This window comes from Brachionichthys hirsutus, chromosome 9 (genome assembly GCF_040956055.1).
Source record: "Brachionichthys hirsutus isolate HB-005 chromosome 9, CSIRO-AGI_Bhir_v1, whole genome shotgun sequence".
Taxonomy (NCBI): domain Eukaryota; kingdom Metazoa; phylum Chordata; class Actinopteri; order Lophiiformes; family Brachionichthyidae; genus Brachionichthys; species Brachionichthys hirsutus.
In genome coordinates, this window is record NC_090905.1 from 9246728 (window position 1) to 9272498 (window position 25771).

At 42.7% G+C, this 25771-nt stretch overlaps 1 protein-coding gene across 1 annotated transcript; it reads left to right on the top strand.

The window, feature by feature from the left end:
* The first annotated feature begins 1367 nt into the window (after positions 1-1367).
* Positions 1368-25685, top strand: cep350 (centrosomal protein 350). Its single transcript, XM_068743406.1, has 38 exons — positions 1368-1489; positions 2814-2902; positions 3074-3117; positions 3238-3346; positions 3447-3606; positions 4193-4842; positions 5001-5114; positions 5314-5442; positions 6512-6628; positions 7420-8156; positions 8286-8404; positions 8965-10001; positions 10243-10384; positions 11098-11243; positions 11357-11531; positions 12734-12900; positions 13062-13225; positions 13571-13681; positions 14068-14208; positions 14319-14443; positions 14685-14801; positions 14895-15091; positions 15295-15497; positions 15725-16003; positions 16098-16247; positions 16440-16600; positions 17501-17623; positions 19179-19423; positions 19577-19767; positions 20007-20145; positions 20648-20787; positions 20874-21004; positions 21092-21153; positions 21244-22946; positions 23477-24013; positions 24311-24457; positions 24960-25082; positions 25518-25685. Exons 2-38 carry the CDS (start codon positions 2818-2820, stop codon positions 25683-25685), a joined length of 9288 nt encoding a protein of 3095 aa, XP_068599507.1. The 5' UTR covers positions 1368-1489; positions 2814-2817.
* Positions 25686-25771: the final 86 nt, after the last annotated feature.

Consider the following 25771-nt stretch of genomic DNA (forward strand, 5'->3'; position numbering starts at 1 on the left):
AAATCTCATATATCAAGTAACATTATGTATTCATTGAATTGAATTTAACCATTCAACCATCAGGTCCACATGAATATGAAGCTAGAAAGTACTAATAAAAAGAACATTAGATGTCATTAATGTGGCTTCTTCATAGTCAAACAGCCATAACCTTTAAACCTGCATCTCTGGCTCCAGGCTGCACTGCAATTTATACGTTTATGACTCACCTGTTGACAGCGAGCACACATCCTGTCTTCAAAGTGTTCCGCTCATTTTTCAAGGTGCACGCCATTTGTTGTCATAGGTACCAATAAAAGTTTTTTTTTTCTTTCTTCATTTAATGACTAACATTCATAGAAAAGCGATGCAGCACAATTTGGTTGTTTGTGAGGGTGTGTTACAAACGTTCTGCCGCTTGGTGGCAGTGAAGGCACGTACATTTTCTCTCTACTCTTTCTGCCCTGACGTTTTTTGAAAGACGTTCAATTTATACGTAGAAATCTTACCTCAAACGCTCAGTTCAAACGCTGATGTAATGCAGTGAAGTTTTTATGCTATGTATTGAATATACTATATTTTACAATATTTATAATATATACTATTTAAGAAGTTATCTTTAAATTCCCTTTCAATTAATTGATTAGTTAATTAATAGTACGCGATATTAATTACTTCATTCTAAGGGTATCTAATTATTTGACTTTAGTTGTTGCCCATCTCCATTTCGCTTCCTTTTTGACTTACTAAATAATAATAAGTAAAAGTAATTGAAAGGAAGAAATATTCCAATTTGATATATTATGTGCACAATTAGATTTTATCAAATCGTAACTCTGTTATTATGGAAGTTGACTTCTTATATTTTTCTTATCATTTCTTTGTTATATTATTGCACTTAATTATTTCGGTGTGCCTTTCACCCTATCGCGTCACAATTTTGAACTCTATAATAATTTGCTGATTAAATAAAGTTACTGAGAGAAGAAAGTTATACAGAAAGTAAATGTACTGTACTAGAAACTGACAGACAACAAATAAATAACCCTAACCCTTCGTTTTTGATCTTTGTTATTTACTGCTTACGTCATTTGTTTATTCTGTGTGCGAATGGGACCGTATGACGTATTCCAAATCTCGCGATGTTTCGGTCTCGTTGACTTTCCGTCTTGTATACTGGATAGCGTTCCTCTGTGGAAGAACATAGTACATAGTAACCCGGCAAAGACAACCTCAGAGGCGGGTATCGATGTTTCTTGCCGCTGATCAGGATATTTAGTTTCTTGGGCAACCGCTGAAACAACAACAATGGGTGCATGCCGCTTCAAAAAGTTGCGATCTTAGTTACCAAAACTGTTAGCTAACAGTGCTCTGTTTGCCCCAGTCGGCTAACGTTAGCAAACATTCACCTGAACGAAACTGAAGAAGTCCGGACAAGTTTGGGTTTTTTAACAAGAGGATGTCGGCATGAACTTGGACATCTAGCCCGGCTTGCGCTGTCTCCCGAAAGGTATATGTTCCGTCAAATCAAAGAGGACTAACTAAGGAAATTAATGACTTCACTTTCCTGTCAGCTAGCATTACGGGTGGCTTTCGAGTTAGTGGCTCCGGCTATTACTTGGATCGAAATCTATTCGAAATAACTAATATTGAAGTCAAATACGAGTTGCAGACTTCATTTGGACGTGCGATGAATTTAATGGTACCGGAAATCTAAGCTATGTTATTTAAAACTTTATCTTAAGTTATAAATGATTGTATTGGATATAATTGTGCTGCCCCAGATGCTAGTTTATCTGCCGATTAAAGTCAATTTAAGGTGGTTGGTTCCTCTTAAACGAGGGTTTAATTTTGATAATGTGCATTATTCTGAGGAAATTATGTTGAAATAGATGCATTCATTCTGAGTATTTTTGCTTTCCTTGCCTCTTTGCGCTCCGTGACTTCACCCCATGCTGTCAGTGTAAAAAAGGCATGAAGGCTTCCTGCCTGATAAGTCAAAGCATGTTGAATATGTGTGAAATACAATGGAATGAGATACCTAACAGGTGACTAAATGTAAGACTGGCCTTGATCCAGACCAGAGATCACCAACCTTTTTTAAAATTGAGAGCTGCTTCTTGGGTACCAATTAATGCCAAGGGCTTCCAGCTTGACCAACACTTCTGAAATAACAAATTTGCTCAATTTACCTTTAATTATGTTACATTAATAAACATTAATGATATTCATCTATGTCTATAAAGTTATATTTATGAGTTCTCACAATAATTATCAACAATGATTTTACAAGGTAGGAACTAATTAGAACAACTATACGGCACTTGTGTTTTGATTACTTTACCAGGTTAGTATTAAGGTAGGGCCAGAGATCTATGCTCTGGTATTACAGGTACTTTAAGTAAACATCTCATGACCGACATGTGACAGTTCCTGCTTTCCTTCCCTGATGGAAATTCTTTTGTGGAATGTGTTGTGGTAAAACCTGTTTTAAATGACATGGGTATTCGGTTGCGCTCAGCAACCTGTCAAGACAGTTACGCAAGTTATACCGGCAACTATTTAAGATGTACAAAGAGCATTTATTGTGTATTTTAGTTGTTTACATGCTGGTCATCGACTATCATCCAGCTTGTCGCATTGTTGATTGATAGAATTGTTACATTTTCTGCCTTTATTATTTTTTATTTTGTCTTCATTTAAAATTGTGTGTTTAGCTTTTATTTGCTTTAAAAAACACTTCATAAGTGCACTTTAATAATATTATGTTGGAGACATTTTTCTATGCGCAACAATGATATTCATGACTTGTGTTTGTCTAACTGTGGCTGTAGGTGAATGGGAGAGATGAGGAGCAGCAGGCAGCCTGAAGTGTCCCTTAAAAGCTCTTCTCAGCAGCGTACAAATCACAATATTAGGGCAGGTGTGTTTAAAAAAAAAAAGGCATTTATTTTGTATTATATTGTTCCAATGTTGGTATAGTTTTTTTTCACAATTACTTTCTGAATTGCATGAAGTAAATGTGTCTCAAAGATTGCTGACATGGGAACAAGTTCTCTTTGCCCTGTTTAATTATTTTTATTGTCTCTGTCAGAGTTAACAACTACATGGAAAAGTTTGTCTCAGTCCAAAGCTGCTGTAAGTATCCTGGAGTCGTGCTAAAATCAAATGCTATTTTGTAAAAATAATGAAGGACTGAAAGTCTTTCCTTTCATCTTCATATGTCACTAGTCTGACTTGTATCATTGTCCTAAATAGTTGCGGCATATAGAAAACCGCCTCGAGGCTACGTCAGGGACGGGGGTTCTCCTGGACTCTGTCACGGTGCCCCCCAAAAAGATGTCCTCTAAGATGGTTGGCTGCAGGGGTGAGTGAAGGGTGTTGTTACATTTTACTGATATCTGTACATGGAAATTACTTCTAAAATTAAACTATAACTGTGCAACATTGTTCTCTCTCTGTTTCAGATGGACAACAGGTGAATAACATCGGAGGGTCTCCAAACCACAGGGGAAGAGAGCATCTGGAAAAGAGCAGCTCACGCAGTCCACTAAAAAATACCACCCAGGACAGAAATGTCCGCAGGAACAACTGTGTAGAGTTCAAGGAACCTCTCGTCTCTTACAGGTAGGAAATACTCATTCATGAAACACCTTCAGCCATTTCTCTCTAGTTAAATTACTATAATTGAATAGGAGAGCAGGCCTTCCAGCTATGATGCACTTTGCATAGTAGACATGTATTTATCAGAGTACACCGATGCCTGTGAGCTCAGTTGTGCATATGTCGTATTAAGTCCGCATACAAGTGTGGTGTTCATTAAGATCGATCACAATCTGAAGCCATTAGATGCCTGCTCTGATTTTATGCTGAATGTAGATATTAATCTACCATAGATTAAAGTACAAATTTCAGAATTAATGTTAACTGTACACAAATAGTGCATGCTATCCACATCATTGTCTGATGGTATTGTATGTCGAGTCAGCAGAAGTCTGCTCTGATGAGGGCACACAGTTTTTTTAAGCAAATCATATTTGCTTGTTTCAGTAGTTTTCATCAGCAAACTAATACATCTGCATTAACTTCAGTTCCTACTCCATACACGTTGCCCACCCATCAATGTGTTTTCTTTTCCTGTTGAGTCGATAAGCACTAAAGTAAATCATCTTAAATCCTCTTCCTGATCCTATGTAATCTGGTTTGTATTCAGAGAGACCACCCCTCCACTACATCCCTCCTCTCAGCTGGAGGCCTGCAGTCTGCCGCCGGTGCCAAGGTCCCCATGTCCATCCACTCCTCCTCCCTCAGATCCTCTACTCAGCCAGTTGGTCTACCAGAGAGACAACAGGGACAAGCAGGCGGAGAGGGATCTGGACAGCACGCAATCCTCTGCGCTTGAGAGTACCAAGGTCCGCTACCTCAATGAGCAGCCAGCTCTGGTCACCCTTAGGGCTGCTGGACAGGAGTCACATCTTCCAAATGAAGGCATCCCTGCAAGGAAGGGGTCAGAGGAACAAAGTACTCCCAAAGCACTACCGGGCATGGATAGCCAAGAGTCAATCCCATTTATAGTTCCATCTTCAGAGTCCGTGCATCGAGGGGAGAGCACTCCCTCCGCCAGCCCTGGTTCAGCTTTCCAGCGGTTGGAGAGCCTAAAGCGACATCACCATGACGACAAGCTGGAGAAACTCAAAGAGCGCATTCGCAGACAGAGACAACACCTGGAGGAGGCTGCAGAGAGAGAGAAGCTGTTGGGCCATATGGAACTGCCTGTTACAGAACCTGTGGAGAGGAGTCATGATGGTTCTACAGCCAAAATACGCAAAGTAGCAGCTGCACCACCTGCACCTGTATACAAAGGTACCATGAGTATAGGTTTGAGCCTAACTTTAACTGTGATATGTTTTGATTGTTTGTTAAATGAAAGTCTAATCATATGTTCAGCCATATTTCTCAAGTGACATGTTAGTCACATAGTAGGATGCCACCGTTTACTTCTTTAATCTTTGTACTTGCAGGTTTTAACAGTACTGAGACCCAGATCCAGACTCCAGACGGGAAAGTTTGGAAGGAGGATGAATTTCAACACCTCAGCAGGGAAATTTACAGAGACTTGTCACAGCAGTTTGCTGGTGAGCATAGGTGCACACATTATGTTTTCATTCCTGCCATCCCTTATTTGTAACATTTTATGGCAGGTAAATGGCAGTGTTTGTTTGGTGAAAGCTAATGTGGTTGTATTTTCCAAGGGATGTGTGATGAATGTTTGCAGGTGATTGCTTTGCGGCTGCTGTACGGTGCATACTCACAGAATGTGTCTTTTGCGTACAGAGTGCACCAGATCTCTACATCAGCAGCAAAGGGAGCGCAAATCAGACCGGTCCAAAGAGAGGAGGCCTTCCAAACCTGTTAGGAAGGTTCACAGAGTTGCCCCTTCCTCTGACCTAAACGCAAAAACAGGTATAATCCTATTTTATGTGAGGCGGCCAACCCTGCCCCCTGATCTGTTCTTTTTTTTTTTTTAATTGGTGACAGTAGGAAAACTAAGCATGTGGAACAGTCTGGCAGGATTTCGTCAAGGATCAGCATACAAGGTTCTGAGCCGAGACATAATGTCGAACCTTTGAACCTTAGGAGGTTTTTCTCAGCTGGTTTTGCTGCTCCATTGGTTGTGCCCTGTTCCTTTTGTTGATTTCTGTGTGTACATAACACACATGCTGTCACCAGTCATTGAATGATGTTGCTGTTATCATGTTAGTCTTTTGTAGCCTGTACACAATGAGTGTTGATAATATTTTGAGCTTTCTTGCTATGCATTGTAACAGAAATTAAATAATACTGATCATTATAAACCACTATGCCACAAACAACCTGCAGAAACCAATATTCAGATTAGACTATGTGGGTTGAGCCATTTCTCTAATACCAGATCTGGAGGTTGAATAGTTTAATGCTTGAAGAAAGTTTCGGTATGTTTGGCATGCATCATGAGATCTGGAATCTTTAGGTTACTTCTCTTCCAATTTACATTGATGCTTCAAGGGCAAATGTAAATATGATTGGCAGCCTTTGAGCCAGTGTTTGTGTGGACTTGGGAAGGAGAGGCATTTGTTAGATACATAACGGTGATTTGACGTATAAAGTTTTGCTCTCTTTGCAAAAACTGTTGTCTGCCGGCCTATTTTGTCTTTTTCAATAGTGTGCTTGTTTGCATGTTTCTGTTGCCTTTCAAGCCTGCTTGACTGCTTTCGTGCTGGAACATAACTATAAATAGCCCTGTCAAATCTGTAGTAGGGCTCAGTTGGCTCAACCACTTGGTACAAACAGCTGTTATGTTCCTGTATGTACCAGGTAATTACCAGGAGCTGCTCTTCGCAGTAAAAAAAAAAACCTTTGTGGTTATTCCAAGTAAATATATATGAGATGTGATTGTCCATGCTCTGCATGCATGCATCATTTCAGTGATGCATGCATTTCAGTGGTTCCTACCGGCAGCATTGAAGGTATTGATTTGTTTGCTTCTCTTCAGTGATAAGTCCTGCATCGTGGCGAGAGGGTCAGAAGTTGGTTAAGATGGTACTGGGTCCGGTTCCCAAGCTGCCTATGGAGGACAAGCCCCAGCCAGCTGATAGACAGAGCAGAACAGGTGGGACTGAGTCAATATCCCTCTATGCTATTACCATGTTAGCTATTTTCATGTTACCAGTCGCCAGCACAAGGACCTAGAACCCACTATTCTCTCCTGTAATACTTTGTTCAGTGGTGTTTTCATGCGTAATCACTGCTGGGGAAATTACATTTACTCTACTTTATACCCACTTCACCGGTCTTTTATAGAAAATTGTCATGCGATCAAGTTTATGAGTTTAATTGTAACGTGGTGAATAGCTATGATGGTTGCGTTACGCTGTTACATGCTTGCTTTGCATCTATCCTTGTCTTTACTCACTGGATCTGTCGTGGGTACCACTGACTGGAAGGAATAAGGATTGACTGGCTACTCTTGTTGGATGCACAGTTAGACATGGCCTGATTCTCAGAGGTTGCCTCCAAGGCAAATACTGGAATCACAGTAGGGCGAAGAGCGGCACCAGTGCTTACGAGCAGTCAAGCTCTTACACACACACAAAAACCCTCAGATGGTCTGGATTAGATGTTGTAAATGATTTTTCAGTTTGGCCTAGATTAGATTTTCCATGGCAAACCTACCACACATCCTTGCATGGATTGTGTATTCTGTATCTGGTTTGGATAAAGCTGTCACTTTTTTTTGAGCTGTGAAATAAACTGTTAATATATTAATCTTGATTTTTTTTTTGGTGGAAATAATATTTTAAAATGTATTCAAAAGTGTGGACAAGTTTTGTGTGTGTTCTTTGTATGTTTGTTTGTTTGTTAATATACGTGTTTTTCTTTCTTTCTGTAATTGTTCTCCAGCATCCCATCAACGTTCTCGTTCAGATCTACGCTCGAACTCAAAGCAGCGATTACGCCCTTCCAGCACAGAAAGGACTCATAGTGGATCTCGAGGGCAGTCCAAAAGCCACTCCAAATCCACATCTGCCCCTTCATCTGCAGACCAAGACAAGGCTCCAGTAACTTCAGGTCTGTTGTCAGCAGACATCCAGGATATTCTTGATGACCTGCAGCTTGAGTACAAAGCAGTAGAGGAGGAGGAGCGGGCCTGCCAACGGTCCCATGGTGGGACCAGTGGTCGGAGAGGGAGAGGGGAATCAAGGTCACGAGCAAGGACTCCATCGTCTGCTTGGGGAACTACTGTGGTAACCGGTGGCTCCTCAAAAACCTGGCGCAGTGCCAGCCCTACCACGCGGCAATCAGAGCCTGCCAACATACCTGAGACGGGGCACAAAAAAAGGCACTACGATGCAGATACTGTTCGCCAATATATTTCCAGGCAACAAGAGGAGAGAAAAAGACATCAGGCAGAAGAGAAGAGGGCACTGAGGGAGGAGGCAGAGACAAGGAACAGGAGATTGCAGGAGCTCTACAGGAAGCAAAGACAAATGGCTAAGACTGTGGTCCTTCCCGGTGAAGCATCTGTGGCCCCTGTGCAAAAGCGGCTGCAGGAGACCTACAACAAACTGCTGCTGGAGGGGGCCCAGCTGGGAGAGGAGGCCTCACAGATACAACCTGCTGCTCCTTCTTGTCCGGCGGTAATGCACATACGCCTGAAACATTTTATGTATCAATCCTGCATTTGTACATGTGGTTAACATAAATAAAGTTGCTGCAAATGCAAGGAAACGATCATGCATGACTTGTTGCTGTGTGTTCTGCTGCAGAGGCCGATGTTCCAGCCATCGGGAGAGTCGGACAAAGAAAACAAAAGACTAGAGGCACCGCAGAGTCCCTCGAGCAGTGATAGGTCTTTGAATGATCAGCTACCTCCTCCATTAACAAGGTACATGCACAGACGCACACAAACTCCCAGAATAACACACACGTTATTACCACAGCTAAACTATTCTCAACACAGTGCACCTAATTTTGGTATATCCTAGAAATTGAACAGAAGGATGGTCTGTTCCTACCGAGATGCTCCAGAAGCCATTTTTCTCAGCATGTTAGTACAAGATATATAAATAAATAAAAAAGATCACTGATTTTATTTTAGAAGTATGACAGGGTGTCTCAGATAGCTGTATGGGAAATAAAGGGATATTTTACTTCAGAAATATATTATACATTCAGTAATTCTAGTAGTTCTGATTTGTAGGTTTTCAGCCGTTGACCGTTTATGGGCTGATTAGCGCGTTACTTCAAATTTTGTGGGTATAAAAAAACATGCTGCAGTAGATTGAGGTGGTTTACGTTTGTGTGTAAATACAAATGTCGAAGAAATATTGTTAGAGAACAATGAATGTCCAACATGGCTGTCAATAACTCTTATGTTGTGGAAATATATGTTGAGATGAATTATTATGTTCAATGCGGTCTGTTTATTTTCCTTTTTCTTTGCAGGAATTATCTTGATGTAAGAGTTTCCCCTTTGCTTCAAACTGACCATCTGAGCCTAGCTATTCAACCTATGACTGGTGCCCACAGCCTGCCGCGAGCCCCAGTTGGTGATCGTTTCCTATCTCAGCTTCTCAGGCTGGAAACTGCAATGGCACCGAGTGAAATCCAGCAGCTAGCCACGGCGCCCTCCAGTGGTTTGTGGCCCAAAATGTCTCGCATCGAGGCCGTGAAAGCAACAGCTGCATCACTTTCCAACCGCATAGAAATTGAGGCACGCAAGCTTGCTGGGGAGGGGATCAACTACGGTACAGCTACTACAGTGAATGTGGATTCTGTTTTGGCTTCAAGGCCGTCCCAAGATAATCTTGATGAAAGATCTTGGACAGAAATTGCTGCCACAGGAAATAACGATGTGGCATTAAGGATCCAGAGGATTTTGAGCAACACAGATTATAGTTCATACAATGGTACAACTCTTCCAGGAGCAGGAAACCTGCACGGCCTCAGAGGACAGATAGAAATGAAGGGTGCATGCACCAATATGACTAATGCAGAGACAACTGCTGTTGAAGCTGAGCTCATTCTCGACAGGTATACACACGGAAGGGAAAAGTCAGGAAATAGTCCAGCCAGTGACTTGAAAAGGGGACAAAGAATGGATAAAATGACACCAAGGAGAGGAAATGGATTGATGGAGGATAAGAAATGGTCAGACTGTCACGACTCGAGTGCTAGTTCTATCAGTGAGGGTCCTCTGAGTGAAGGGAGTTATTCTCTGGATGAAGCAAGCCCTCCTCATCTCCCCAGCAACCATGCATCCAGACCAGCAGACCGCCTGGAGGCAGCCAACTCCTCTCCAGGTATAAGAAGGGATTTCCAGCGGTTGTCAGAATTCCAGAGGGAGGCAGCAAAGTGCTCGGCCCTCAGCTCACCATTTGCACAACGTGACAGCAGCAAAGCAGCCTGGGAAGAGCTGAACAAAGGAAGCCCTCTAAGTGTAATCAATATTTTCACCAAGAACCTTCATGGCCACGTTAAAGGTTAGTTCTCGTGGGTTAGTGGTGCTCTGTCTGACAACTTCCTCTGTCAGAGGATTTATTAATAAATTGTGTGTGGAAAGTATTTTTCTACATTCATATTCATTTACGTACCAGTGAACAACAAAAAACAACCAAGAAAGAACATTTGCCATGTTAAAACTCTGTTGCTCTCATAACAACAATCAAAAGGCTAGATCCTAAGTATTTCTCCTCTGTCTATTTTATCTCTCTTGTCCTGTAGCGAGTGAGATGAACTCTCCGTCTGCTCATTCATTACAATCTGGAAATGACCCAGTGGAAGCAGCAATCTATGAAGATGACTTTGTGTCCACTCAAAGCAGCGGAGCCAGTGGCCCGTTAAAAAGAAGCTCCAATTCATGCAGGTAACGGCGAAATCAAACTCGGCTTGATTTTTATAGCGTATTTCATGCAATCCTGCAGCCTGAGAAAAAAGCAGAACAGACCTCCGCCGAGCAGCTCAGTCCCCTCATAATTAGATTTACATCATCCACATGGTGATCTGGATTATCACCAAAAGTTATAAATTGTTGTTATCTTTATACACCAACCGTGAAAAGTAAAAGTGATTTCAAGTTGATGTGTATTTTTAACATATTTTCGAATCCGGAAGTGGGGTTTTCAATGTAAATGTAAAAATTGTATTTTTTTTACCATCTCCATTTGGGATCCGATCCGGATCAAATTTGATTGTGCGCTAGAGGTCCGCCCCCCTACACAACTGTGTCCAATTCAATAAACATCGGTCAGTAATCAACCGAGATATTGAGGAAAACATTTTCCTGAAAATTTTATCCAGATCTGTCCAGAACATTTTGAGTTAGCTTGCTAATAGACAGACAAACTAACCTAACCCCAAAAACATAACCTCCTCGGCAGAGGTAATAAAAGGAACGCTTGTTTTTAACTTGACCACTGGATGGCATCCATGTCACACAGAATCAAATGCTCATGGAGTCCCTTCAGACAGAAATCACCAATCAGTAGACATAATGTTTTATGCTATATGTTTATGTGTTTCATGAAGGGCTCTGAACTTTAATTGGATGTGATTGTGTAATTCTCTCACCTTCGTCAGTGTGAACAGTCATTTTGAGGAGCTGATGAGGAGGTCTCCATATGAGCGAAGCAGTGGAGGCATCGATTCCCATCACTCATCTAATCTCTCCTCTGGCTCTCCGTCTGGCTCCTCACCCTTCTCCAGTTACTCTGCTAGAAAAAGAGGCGAGCCAACTTTTATTCTTCATTTCCTCTTAAGATTGGAAATGTTCACGATTTTAATTATTCATTGTAAAGGAAGTGATTTTCAGTGATATAACTGCTCCATTGCTCTGCAGGCACAGCTTCTGACAAGAGTGATGCCACTATAGTGGAGGAGCAGAGAAGCTCCTGCTCACCTCCGTCAGATCCTTTATCCTCTGACTCCAGGAAGAGGGCTTCAGACAAAGGCTCCCCCCAGAGCCAGGCCAAGAGTATCCACTCTGAGACTTCAGACGAACCTTCTCATCAAAGGTATTCATATTCTGCAGATTGCATGGAATGGGAGGTTTGTCACATTTTACATTGAATCCTGTAAAAGTTTTCAGATCCATCCGCAAGCTTCCACTAATACCCTCGTTCAGTCAAGAGCTCATGTGATCTGTCGGAATGAAGAGACTGCGCAGTAGCACCTGAATGGTGACCATTGTTAAAACTTGCCTTTATTTCCTTCCTTCCTCCCTAGTTTTTGGCAACAATCAGTGCAAAGCAGCATTTTTGGAAGTGTAGTGATGCTATTGGCTTACAAACATGTAGATATGGAAGGATATACCGTATTTGTTGGATAGATATAGTAGTTATTGTAATGATAAATGAAAAATATAGCATTTTATCAATGATATATTTCTAACAATGGCATACTTTAATTACCCAAAGGTTAATCTAACTGTGCATGACCCATCACTAAATACTAAATACTTGTTGAGGCTGCCAATCTAAACAGTCTCGTAGCTTTCTGTTCTGTTGAAGGCCTGAGGGTTTCAGCAGCAGAGGAGTGCCCTTTAACAGGAGGAGTCTGCAGCTTGACTCAAGACACAAAACACTGGTTGTTTTGTTTCAGGGCCCTGCTTGGCAGTAGAATGGGTCAGTCAGCCGAACCCCAGCTTGGGCCTGCAGCCAAAGGAGGCATTTAATCATTTAATCTCAGTGCCTAGTCTTGGTATTTCAGCCATGGAATGGTATTCTATAGTGCGGGTAGCGGAATTCTGCCACGCGGTGGATCCTGTGTAAATTACACAATGAAGATAAAACAATCAAAAAGGCTGTCAGCAGCAAAGTGCAGCCATTCAAAGTCCAGGATCTCAGAGGAGGATCATGTTGCACAAGAAAATTGAAGGGTTTGCAGGAACAACGACTCACTCTTTCTTTAGCACTCACTCAGCCTTCTCCTTTTGGGTAAAATGTTGAGCTCACTCTGCAAACCTTGTTGCATCTTTCACATGTTTCTGTGAAAACATGTGAACGAATCTAAGACAAAACTTTGCACTAAATATATCACTATAATTAAAGATACCTATGCAGCAGAGCCTATCAGCAGGCCACAAATACATTTACAATGCTTAATATTTAATTGTTCCACAATAGTGTGTGATCTTTCATGAACTACTTGCCTGACTGAGCCCTATATCTTTTTTCTCCCCCCCCCCACAACATATTTCTTATTTGGATCTTGACAGTAAGAAGATCGCAGCAGCCAGGCCCAAACATGGCTCTCCTAATTCTTCAGGCCCTAGTTCTCCTCCCGGAGGAGACTCCCTCAGTGAGTCTGTCAAAAGTGGCTTACTGGGGAAAAATAAGACAAGCACCACATCTCGTGGGAGTAGAGCAGAGACCAAGACCACAGGTAAATAAATGTATGAGTATTTTTACAAAATGCTGAACTTTGAACTCTTCAGGATTGTTTGTAAATTATATCGATCTCAAAGTGCCTCTTTTAACCAGGCTCCCTGTTTATTAATGCCTTTCTCACCTTACCCACCCCCCCCCCCCCCTCCTTTCTCCCAGGTGAACTGCAGTATTCTCCTGCAGTCTTGCAGCAGCGTATGGCTGTAGAGCTCCATTACCTGGAATCTATTGAGGAGTCGGTCCGACAGCTTGGGGACATCGAGCGACTGATGGGTGTGTCAGTGGCTCAGCAGGAGAGCGTGTCATTGGCCCAAATGCTCAAGGTAAAGAAGAGTTACTAATGAGGAACTCTGCCATTTCTAGATTTCCTCGACATAGACAAGTGGTCCTGGCTATTTACATTTCAGATTACTGACTAAAAGCATTTAATCTCACTGAATTGTGCTGTTAGGTGCAAACTTTTAAACTGCACTGATGTAATTGGTTTTGTAGTCTTAAAAGTCTGGAAAGCAGCCTTGTCAGAAGTTGTGTTCTTATTTAGTTACTGAGTTTTAACTGAGCTAATTTTGAGTTGATCTTCTGACCACGCGTTTCTGTCTTGATGAATAAATGCTTTAGAGGTTATAACATGTGCTGTCTGACCCGCTGTCTGAACATCGACTCTGCAGACCAAGCAGCAGCGTCACGAGCGAGAAATCTACGAGCTGAAGATCAAGGCCGAAAGGGAAGCGTTGGAGACACAGCTGCAACTGGAAGAAAACCGGCAGAGATTGGCCAGGGTACACACACACACACACACACATTCACCTTTTTCATTAGGGAGTTTAATGTGATAATTCTGTGTTTTAATCCAGAGCAGTGGGGCATTTGCCTGTCCTCTGCTGGGTCATATTACCACAGTTCACGCTGGCTCTCCAGGTTTTGCGATTTTTCACATCATCCAAAAACAAGTGGTATAGGTGAAAAATTGCTCAGACTTAATATGAGTACAAATCGTTGGTCGTTTCTCCGTGTTGGCTTTGAACTGCTGCTCTGACCTGGGTCTACCCCTGCCTCTCACCTAATTTTAACTCATTAGCCAATCGAAGGATAAGTACTTATTGAAAACAGATGGATGGAAAATGTAGATGAATTTAAAATCATGAGTACGCCTCATTTTGTTCAGGCTCATATTGAACTGCAGGAAAGCTTGGCAGGAACTCAAAAAGAGACTTTGGGGAGCCTCCAGGAGGCAACTACGAAGATGATGAGTCAACAAGCAGAGGCGGTGCAGCACACAGCCGATGCTGCCCGGCACATCAAGGAGGTTTGTAATCGCTGCCTTCCTCTGTGCCTGGAATAGTTCGTAATAAAAGCTCATTGACTAAAGAGGAGAAGCATCAAGTCAAACATTTGATCCATATATTTGTTTGTCAGATGACACATTTGGCACGGGCGCACATCGAAGGAGCTTTCGCTGTCCCTGCGGGGTCCTCCGGGTTGAAGCAAGAAGAACATCAAAACTCTTTCGAGCAGCAACTGGACAAAATAGATTCTGACAGGTAAGCTGAAAACTGTTGTGTTGTGCTGCACGGTGCACACATTTTAACATTTCTGTTCCTGACTTGTAAATTGGGAGTATTCAATCACATTACTGGCTGTAGATGTTACATCTGTCATTCTCAGCTTCATACACCGTTACCACTTGGAGTAAATGTATCTAAATGTTTCATGCAGGCCTTCTTCAGACTAACCTTGTAATTTTAGTTTTACGATTGTATAATTGACAAACTTCATCTTCTTCTCGGTGTCTCACAGCTTCCAAAGTGAGGTGTCAAACAGAAGGATCAGTCCAGCCCAGTCTTCACTGAACAGCACGAGTCACTCTGACTCTCTGTCCTTCAGAAGGCCCATACGCAGGTACCAGTCAGGCCTTTCACAAAGCCATCTCTCACTCTTAGAATTCCACAGTAATATCTACAAACTACAGCTGTCTTATGCTCATTTTCTCAGTGGAGCAGAGTCAAGCAGCCGCCACAGCCTGTCGCATGTCTCCTCTGACAGCAGGGAACAGATAAAGAAAGACACGGCAGAAGGCAACCTGAGGACAGAGGGGGAAGCAGCCAGTAGTTCCATCGAGGATGAAGTTCCTACAGCAGCAAACGACTCCCTCTGCAGTGAAAACATCCTCTCTATGGTCAATGACAAAGGTATCAGGCATCAAACCACGGCAGCTAGTTTAACTGTGTTACATCAAACGGTATTGTCTGCATGACTCTTTTAGTCATTGTGCTTAAATTCAGAATACTTTATTAATCCCAAAGGGAAATTCCTAAACCTAAAGCATTTCCAAGGAAGTGGATCCAGTTGACGGCTTTTAGAGTAAACTGCGCTTTCTCGTTTGACCCTCCAGCAGACAGTATATCGGTAGCGACGGAGTATTCTCTCAAGTTTGATGAGTCCATGACAGAGGATGACATAGAGGAGCGCTCATTCCGCTCCCTGCTGCCATCTGAAGCGCACCGCCGTGGAAGTAAGGAGAAGTCTCGTCCCCCAGAGGAATCAGAGGCCAATCATAGCACATCTCTGGTTTCTGGGTCGCACAATATCTTTAAGGTGAGAGAACAGTGTAGTTACACATTTGTCAAATCTTATTCTTAGTCTAACCACTGATGGACGGAGGGACTCTATTAAGCATGTTTCCTACATTGTCCTCGCCAACATCATTTTGCATCATTGCCTCCCTTAAATCATCCTCATTTCCTTTGCACACCATCTTGCCTCGTTTCATTTGAACATGTCTCGCTCTCAACACAAACTAACTGCAGACTTTTCTCCTGCAGTCTCAGGATGCGAACATGGCTTTTTCTAGTGGACAGGATAGCTTTTCCCAGTTCACAATGGACATGGTGCGTCAGTACATGAAGGATGAGGAGGTGAGGCTGCAGCATCAGAGCTCTCTCCTGCGTCTTCGCCAAAAAGCTCTCAAAGAGAAGACCCGAACCGAGCTGGCCTGGCTAGAGCACCAGAAGAAGAGGCTAAGGGACAAGGGAGAGGATGATAAAATGCCACCCATTAGGAAGAAGCAGAGAGGACTTCTCCTAAAACTACAGCAGGAGCAGGTACACGACAATGAGATCGTATTGACAGATGAGCTTTGGGCTATACTGGCATATGGGACCAGGATTAACTCTCCCTATATACTCGTGAATGCAGGCTGAGATCAAGCGACTCCAGGAGGCTAACAAAGCAGCCAGGAAGGAAAGGCAGCTGTTGCTCAAGCAGCAGGAAGAGATTGAGCGGATGAGAAGTTCTACACTGAGACTGAAGGAGCGTCTGAAGTGTGCTGGGGGCGAACCACAACCTGTAAGTAGTGCAACATTCACTCATTACTTTCAGAGCCTGAATGGAAGCACATTTAGATTTCATGAGTTTATTTTTAATAATTAGTTTATTCAGAAATAACTTTGAAGAAGCAAGACACATAAATGTAGGACTTGCATTCATTTACATTTTATTGGCTTCATCCATTGTCCTTTTTTGTCTGCCATTCTCCAGGAGGGCTCTGCATCCGAAACCCCTGCGTCTGAAGCAGCGTTCCCGAACGCACGGCATGCTGAGGATGTCCGCAGCCCTTCTCCCTCGCCATCCATCTCTGGAAGCGAGACGAGCAGCATCATGCAAAAGCTCAAGAAGATGCGCTCTCAAATGGATGAAAAGTAATTTCATCTTCTTTCAACTTCTTTTTGCTTTCTGACGATTTCACAAAATCATTTTCAGAGGCCGCGCTCCCCTGTCTAACTCAAAGCCATAATTATTTATTCCAGGATCTGAATTAGTACCACGTCCTCCTGTTTTGTCTCCTGACTTGGTGTGTTGGGTGATCCTTAGATTTGGCGTGTAGCTTTGGTCATGTGATAGCATAACTTCTTATGGTCAGGTAGCTCCAACACCTGGATTAATGGATGTGGAGCTTCAGGTTTCATAACATATATAAATCTATAACTGGCTAATCATTTTTCTATACCTTGATTTCTTTCAGTTGCTTTTGTTGCAACTCATTTTAACACTTTACAGAGTTTGAAATCATCTGTTAGATTTAATTTGCTGCAAAATAAAATATTTGCGCGGATCTAACAAAAACGTATTTCAATATTTCTCTGATGATGCATTTACTTCCTTGCATGCTTAACCAAATCTTTTTTGAATGAGCTGTTAGTGACCTCCTGCCTTTACTTTGACTTTCTCTGCTCCTGTTGTCGCTCAGAGCCTAAGGAAGTGCTAACAAACTAACAAAGTTGCCTTCTCTTCATCTAAGACTTACTTCACCTATAATTTTTTTTTAAAGGTTACGAATCACCGATGAATCCGTGATTAACCCCTGAATAAAGCCCCCATTCACTCATGTAAAGGTGTATCTAGTTCAGACCGTATATCATAGCAGGTAAAACTGACAAACTGACCGTGCAAGAAAAACAGATTTGTTCATATCGCTCTTCCTTTCTCTCTACTTCCCCATTTTCCCTTTGTGTTTAATGTTTCTTCCTTCTCACATTTTGTGTACATCCATACCCGTGTTTGTGTGACTCTTGACGATGTTGCGTGCTTGTGTGTTTTAGACACTGTTCTCCTGTACACTACTTCTTCTCTGTGTTCACGTCCCACCACTGGGCCTCGCTCAGTGTCTGTCTTCCCAACCTCCACCCTAAATTCCAGCTCTTTATCTACAACCAATTGGTCAGGTACTGTACAGTGCTCTCTAACTTTGCCCTTGCCCCTCTTGCCTCACCCAACCCCACCCCATGGAACATGCTTATGTCCATCCACTGGTACCGGGGCTTTTTCTCGGGGTGGGATGGTGACTGATGACTGTTTGGATGGGTTGCTTTGCATATATCTATTTTTTTTTTCATTATGTGAGTTTTGGAGAAAGGTGTTTGAATATAATCTGGAAGAATACCCAAGGAAAGCTCCTTCACTTAAATGATCTAACCTCTGACTGCTTCACTTTGAATCAAACTGAATTTTCAAGTTGTAAATATTTCAGTGTGATTGTGTACATGAGAGGAGATTTGTTGCAGAGCAATTTTAAGAACAAAAAGTGGTTCAAGTAAGAATATTAGATCGTTGATTCAGTTCTGTGAAGCTCAGACTTTGTGCTTATTTTTTGTGAGTAGGAGCCTTCCTTGTTGATCGGGAATCTCAGACGAAATGCTTGGATTGGTCTCATCTGTGTCTGTCCCTCCTCTGCCATGCCTCTTAGAATGAATGACAACTCTGCATCCCTCTTCAATGTCTTTCATCCTGTAGCTGATGGCGGTCAGCTCCAACTCATTGATACAAGATGTTGACGTTAAATCTCATTGTAACATGGAAGTAGCAGGACTTCTGCAGAAACCGGACCAGAGATAGAGTAGCCTATCTCTTTAATGAGGCCGGTAAATCTTCATTAGCCCTCTTTATTAGGTATCTGTTGCAAAGGAGTGGCTTAATAAATACAGATGGCCATTGTCAGTAATGCAGTTTGGGATGGCACTAAAAGAACCCCCAGTTTTTTTTCTTCAGTATCTGGTCTGTCATCAGTAAACATTAGGTCAAGAAAAAGGCCTCCAAATTAGATTAAGGCCAAATAATACTGCTCTCCACAGCTACAGCACCCGTAGCTGGGGAAGAGCACATCACAGAACATCTATATCTAAGCGTCTGACCAGTATAAAGTAGACCCGTTGGAGGTATGGTTCCGTTATTAATTTATTTACTTAATTAATATTTGATTAAAGGCAGGTTTTCAGGACAAACAAAGTCTTCTCTCTGCATCTTGTTTTGCTCATTGATCAAGGTTTTTTGTCCCGGGGGGTGTATGGTGGCTGTACCAGTCAGCCTTCGACCTGAGGGTTTCAGTGTGATGCATGAATCTGACGTCTTCAGTTGTTTTCCTGCTCCTCTTCTCTCCTGAATGATATGTTCTCACTATAGTCTGTGGCTGCTTGAAAACTTCCCCATTTGGATTATTGGATTGGATTATTCCACGGAAAGAAAAAAAAAATATCCACAGCATGTCTTGAGTTTATATACGTGTGTGTGTGTGTGTGTTTGCTTCTTTGTGTTAAATCGAGGTTTGAGGTGAGATTGCAGTGATGTTCAGATGATTCTGGATTCTTCTTATTTTTGTAATGTCATGTTTTATAGTTCTAATGCCAAATGTCTCTGTCCTACTTCCCTTCCCCCCCCCTCACACTCTCACTGCCCATCAATCTATTCTCATCTCCCTTACATCTTTCCGCCACCCTTCCCTAGGTTCCTGACAAAGCGGGAGCAGCAGCTGATGCAGAGGCGTCACTATGCTGTGGAGCTGCTGCAGTGGAAGCAGCGGCTGGACCAGGAGGAGGTGGAGGTCCGAATGATGGAAAAGGAGGCGCTGGCTGTGTGGGACAGACAAACGTCTCGGGACAAGGAAATTGCATACGGAGAGGAAAAGGAGAGTTCTGACGTCAGCCCCAGCCCTCAACGTAGTTCAGAGCCCAGAACTGTCAGTGGCAAAGGTGAAGCAACAGGATGTCTTCTTTGTTTTGTTTTTTAAGATGAAAGTAACATGGAAGCAAATTATAGGATGTAGCTCATCGTTTAGGGCCAAATAATTTAAAAAACAAACCAGTGCCAATGAAAATGACTTTATTTGTTTAACATGCTTTCAGATTATGTCAGTGAGGGGAACTCATTCTCAGCTACACCTGAATCCAGTATACACACAGAGGAACAGGAACCAGGAAGTCCTCCTTCAGCACAAGCCTTATCAGTCCCTGAAAAGTCTTTGTCCTCCATCCAAAGCATCCCTGCTAACGACCCCGAGGGCATGGCCTCAGCTTCCCTGTCACCTAAGAGACAAGTATGCTTTTTTTTGCCTTTAATTTTACATTTGAGTAATTCTAAAGATAAATAAAGTTAGTAAAAAATTGACTTTATATTTAACTTTAACTACCATGTGATAGAAATGCAGATAACTATGCATTTAATAGCTGACCGTTAATGTAAAATATTAATTTATGCTTAGGTCTGTCCATCTGACTGTTTTTTTTATCCTGGAGTAATACTGCCTTCCCTCCTCCTCCTGTTTCATCTCGCCAGTCTCCATTCAAAGAGAGCCACAGCCCTACTGCGTCTCCTTCAGATGATGGCAGCAAAACAAAGATGCAGCGTCGCTCCTCCTCCCGGACCACCAATCAGCCCCACACCCCAATTGACCCCCCCATTGCTATGCACACCGGTGAGTTACCCACTTATTTAGCATAGACATATAAAGTACTCCACATTTTTAGCAGTTCCTGTTAGCTGTCAGAGGAGATAGGAGGGGGGTCAGCGGGACAGAGAAAGTGGACAGAATGCAGCTACAGGATATTGCTGCCTCTGTGTAGCTATAAAGTGTTGCTGCCAGGAATACATTACACAAGCACTTTCCCGATGCTATCATGCTTGGCTGTGTGATAGGAGGAAACATTATTTTGCTTTGCACTATCATTTAAGAAAAGACAAACTAGCCTTGTATTTTAGATGAATTGTTTTGGGGTTTTAGCATCAATTTGCATACTAGTCAAATTAAAATGCGTAAATTTTAATTTATGACATCCTAAGAAATGCTAATATAATAGTCAGCAAAGAAGTGGGTTTGAGTTTGATTGGGCTCAAAGTTGGATTACTCGATGCTAAGCTGCGTTCTGGCACTAGTTTCACATTCTCTTTGTGATTTGTAAACCTGCATATGCCTTCAGAGCCCGTTTCTGACCAGAGTGACATAGAAAGTCGCGTCAAGGCCCTGAGGGAAGAAGTCAGAAAACGGAAGTTTAAGGCCAACCAGCTGAAGAGAGAGCATCTGAAGGCTCAGGAGGCCAGCCTGCTCAAGCAGCTGCAGGTAAGTGTGAATTTATCAATCTATAAACTATATTACTGCAATTCTTCATATCTTTTCTTTTTTTAAATTCACTATTTCTTTTTAAGAGTTACAACGACTTCATTGAGAAAACTAAGGCAGAAATGAAAAAAGGACCAGATACGCCCGATACAACATCCCAGATCAAAGATTCCACCTCGAACGTAGAGCAGCCCAGCGTTCATTCGCCCGCTAACAGGTATAGTAATCAGCTGTCTGATGCTGCAGATCTTACACGCTAACGAATCAATTCAAGTTCAGTTGAGAGCTTGTTTCTCTTTCTCAGGCCTGGAGCTAGCGAAATCTCCGACTCTGAAAGGATGCAAGTTGATGCTTCATTCGGTCACAGTGAGTTACGTTCTCAGTATACATTATGTCGAGCATGCTGTTCTGACAAAAAGAATAATATTCCAATAACATTGCAACCCTTTCCTATAGTGACGGCTGCCGTTCAACAAGTTCACAGACGATCCACCTCAGTGCCTGAAGAAATGTTAAACACGCAGCAATCAAAACCATCCTCTAAGTCTGAGGATAAGAATATTGAGTCTCATGAAATATCTGAAATTCCGGAAGAACTAGACGAGGAAGCAACCTTGGAATCCAACGACCAACATATTGAACATCTTCTCGAACTATCTGGTAGCAAAGATCTACAAAAGGAAATGACAACAATTGACAAATCTGAGGTGGAGGAAGCTGCACGCTCTAATTCTAACTCTTCAAATAAGTTACATTTGGCGGTGGATCTTAACACCCAACCACATCCCAGCTGCAGCCCCTCATCTAATGAGCAGTCCCATTTGCCTGAATTGGTCCATTTTGGCGCAATGGAGTCGGTCATAAAAGACATCCAGGCATCTTCTCCCGTAGCAGATGGCTATCATGATGACTTTGAGTCGTCGTTAAATTCTTCACCCAGAGAGGATCCCAATTCTAAGCCTGCCTCTTATATTTTAGTCTCTCCTGCTGAAAGCAAGATCTCAGGAAAGGATTCCCCTTACAGAGCCACGCCGGTTTGCAGCCAGGATGAGGAGATCAAGGAGGAAATACCTGAAGGACTGAGTTACCGTTCAGATACTGGTGGAGATAGCAAGCAGTCTGGAAAATGGCTAGATCTTCCCCACCGAACGGAAGACTCCCAACATGACCGAACAGGCGTTGTTAGTCACTCACCCACCATTTCTCCTCTGCAGCTCCCCCTTTCTCCTGTTGGAGAAGAAATGTCAGCTTTTAACATTGGAGATCGAGTTCTTGTTGGTTATGTTCAGCCCGGCACTCTGAGATTCAAAGGTTCGACCAGTTTTGCTAACGGTTTCTGGGCTGGCGTGGAGCTGGATAAGTCTGAGGGTAGCAACAATGGCACGTATGATGGGGTGGTTTATTTTGAGTGTGATGAGAACCACGGAATCTTCGCTCCTCCCGATAAGGTCTCACGCCTGCCAGACAAGCTTGAGATCTGCACAGACAACACAGAGGATGAAGACTCATTCTTTGATGATCTCCCCAATAAAAGTGAGGATAAGCATAAAACAGATGAAGAAAAATCCAGAGAAGATCTGAAGAGAGAAAAAGAGCTGACATTTCATAATGAGTTCTGTGGGTCTAGAGATAAAAAGCTTACAGATGAGTCTGGTTACAAGGTCGCATCCCACCTCGATTCACAGCATCACAAAGAAACTAAGGACCCCATTTATAACGGAACCGCTGAGGAGAAGATTTTCAATTCTGAAGATGCACCAAGGACCCTCCTCATCTCTGACACGGACACGACTGGCCTGGAGAAAAGGAGTCAGGAGAAATTTACCAGCCATAATGAAACAGAAGAGACAGACTCAAAGCCTGCCGATCTTTACGTTGATGTTAAGAATGATAAGGGAGGACAGGAGGACAGAGTCTTACAGGACAAGTGTGTTGATAAGCTCCTCGACAACTTCGTTAAAGACGCTGTGAAGACGTTTGCTGAAATTAAAAAGACTAAAGAGCAGAAAATAGAAGCTGCAAATGAGAAGAACGGAGATCTGTTCAATGAAAATGGTAACCAGCAATGGTTTTCTTCAGTGGGACAAAAAGATGGTCTACCTTTCTTCTTACCTACGGAACAGGAAGAACTGTCTTCACCAGAGCTGTGCAACCGACCGGTGAGTATTCAGATGTTTGGTAACAACAAACAAGCAAACACACACACAGTCATGTAGGGTGGGTGGGGCCTCTATCTCACCACTGAATTTCATCTGGATCTGATCCAGAATGGATTCAGGGGGAAAAATGTAAAGTTTTAACATTGAAAACTCCATTAAAAAAATCTGTTAAAAATACACAACTCTGATTCACTTATTAAAATCTAAAAATGGCAATCTATTCCTCCAACATTTTACATTTCACAGGTGATGCTGAACACAAGATGTATCTAACTTCTCTGTAGTCTGACTTTGAAAGCTCCTGACAAACAGTGGCTGTTGATTGGACCCAGTGAACTCTCATATTTGGTAGTGATCAGCCAAAGTACAAACTAATATTGACAGACTTGATTGAATTTTGAGCTCTTTGGTCAGAACCTTTTGAGAGAAAGAGATTAGAAGTCATTTATAATGGGACGTGTTCTGTCATAATGAGATTAGATCATTATATTTATACAGATACTAAAGACACTCTTTTTCTTTATCAACAGGAGAGTCCAGTGTTGGGTGCCAGCGGTCAAGAGAAGCTTGCTAAACGTCTAGCAGAACTGGAGCTGAGCCGTGAACTGCTGGAGGACATAGGTGACGACCAGGACTGGTTTGACGAGGACTTTGGCCTCAGCTCCCGTCGAGAACAGCAGAGGCTCAAACAGAAAAGAGAGGATGAGGCGAGGCTAGGAAGAGGGGGAGGAATGTCGATATCCGGCTCATCAGCTGGAGTTATATTTGGGGGGCTGGTCTCATCGGGTGGGGAACAGCAGGTGAAGACTCCACCCAGACCTGAGCTTCCTCTTCCCCTGCCCCCCAAGCTCCCTGAGCAGCCTGCTATGGTGGTGCCCCACTCAACCACTGAGGTTGAGAAGCTGGTCCACGCTGCCACGCAGGAGATCTGGGAGAGCTGTGGCCTGGGGCGGGAGGGAGCAGTCATCCCTGCACATTTGCCTGTCCCCAAGCCTTCGCAGGAGTATCTGGGTAAAGAGGCCAGCAGCCATGACCAGGAGGCCCTTTGCATTCGCAGCTACAGAAAGGTGAAAAGGAGAACTTTTGAAACATGCAAAAATACATTTATGAAGAGAATCATAAATAATTTTGCAGAATGACAATCTGAAAATGAGACAGTAGGCAAGCCTCCTTGACTTTTTAATCCTACCCACCAGAAATAATGGTGTCAACCATCACACAATAGACCTCTTCCTATTCACTTAAAACCCTTTAGTCATGTGCACAAACGAGCGTGATCTAGGATTGTATTTCTCTTGCTGAGAGACGCATCCTTTGCATCTTTAAATTGGGTCTCAGCATCTCATTGCTCTTTCATTCCCCAGGCTGTGTATGACCTGACATGGGAGATTCTGCAGGAGATCTTTGTTGACGTCCCCACCGCTGATCAGCCTCAGTGGCTCAAACCACGTCGAGTCAAATCCTCCCCCTACAATAGAGTGAAGACGCCGGGAGATGTCAGCGAAATCAAGGTACAATTCTACAAGGTGCAGGTGGAATAAGGGAGGAACGGGTTTAAGGTTTCACTGATATTCAGGCGATTGTTGTTGCGTCTTTTATGAAGCTCACAGTCGTCTCTGTCTCTGCAAAGTAGTCTCAAGTGCACGCGGTGCATTTCTCACTGAAAACTACTCGCTTGAATAATACATGTCAGGAGAGTAATGACTCCCATTCTGATGATACCTGCCTACACTTAATACCTTTTTATTAAAGTCTTCACTACATGGTGCAAGTCGTCCCAGACAAGGTTGTAAACTGCCGCTCATGGGAGAGATAAGAAGAGGCGTAAACCTGAAAGGCAGCAGTTCTCGTCACATTAATCTAATCGGACCCTCAGAGGTTTACCGCTTATCCGCCAAAGGGAGTGAAAGTACAAGCAAACATAACAGTTTGTCTTCATTTTTTTCACCTTGGTTATGTACAAATCCACTGCTGTGCCTTTTGTACACATGGTTTGTTTGTTTGTGCTACCAGGAGTTCATTGCAGCAGAAATACTGAAACTGTATGGTCTGAGAAAAGACCAGACCCAGAAAACCGACTGGCAGAAGATGCTCAAATTTGGCAGGAAGAAGCGGGACAGAGTTGATCACATACTGGTAGGTCCCAAAATTAAATGTTCGCAGAGTATTTAAATCAGATATTCTATCTCTCTGTGAAACTCCTTTATACATATGCGTGCAGGTGTTTGTAACTCACACATTTAGGTTCACCATCAATTACTGTTTGCTTTATTTAAATATTTGTGTAATGCTTTAATTTGAAAGTCCCTTTTGCACAAAACTAATTTCTTAATTTTTATATAATTTTAATTGGTGATAGTTGTTATAAGTCTAGTGTGACCGCCTGCAATGCATTATTGGGTCATGTGAAGACTAAACATCAGTTATCATTGTCATTCTTACTTGTGTGTGTGTGTTTTTTATTTTGGTTTTTACCTATAGTCAGGATATTTTCCCACTTTAATCCCTGTGGTGTGAACCGTTGATGATGATGATACTGTGTTCCAGCAGTTGATCCTGTTTGTCTCTCAGGTCCAGGAACTCCATGAGGAGGAGACTCAGTGGGTGTACTATGATGAAGACGAGCTGTTTGTGAAGATGCAGCTGGCGGACAGCATCTTTGATTCCTTGCTGAAAGATACTGCAAACATGCTGACGGTGATCTATGACAACAGGGCCCAAAGAGAGACACTTTCCTGACAGCTTCCCAGCATACATTTTGAACACAGCCCTCTATCCCAGTCTGTCCCAGTGAATTCCAGCCAAGCTACCGCTGCTCGGTCTTC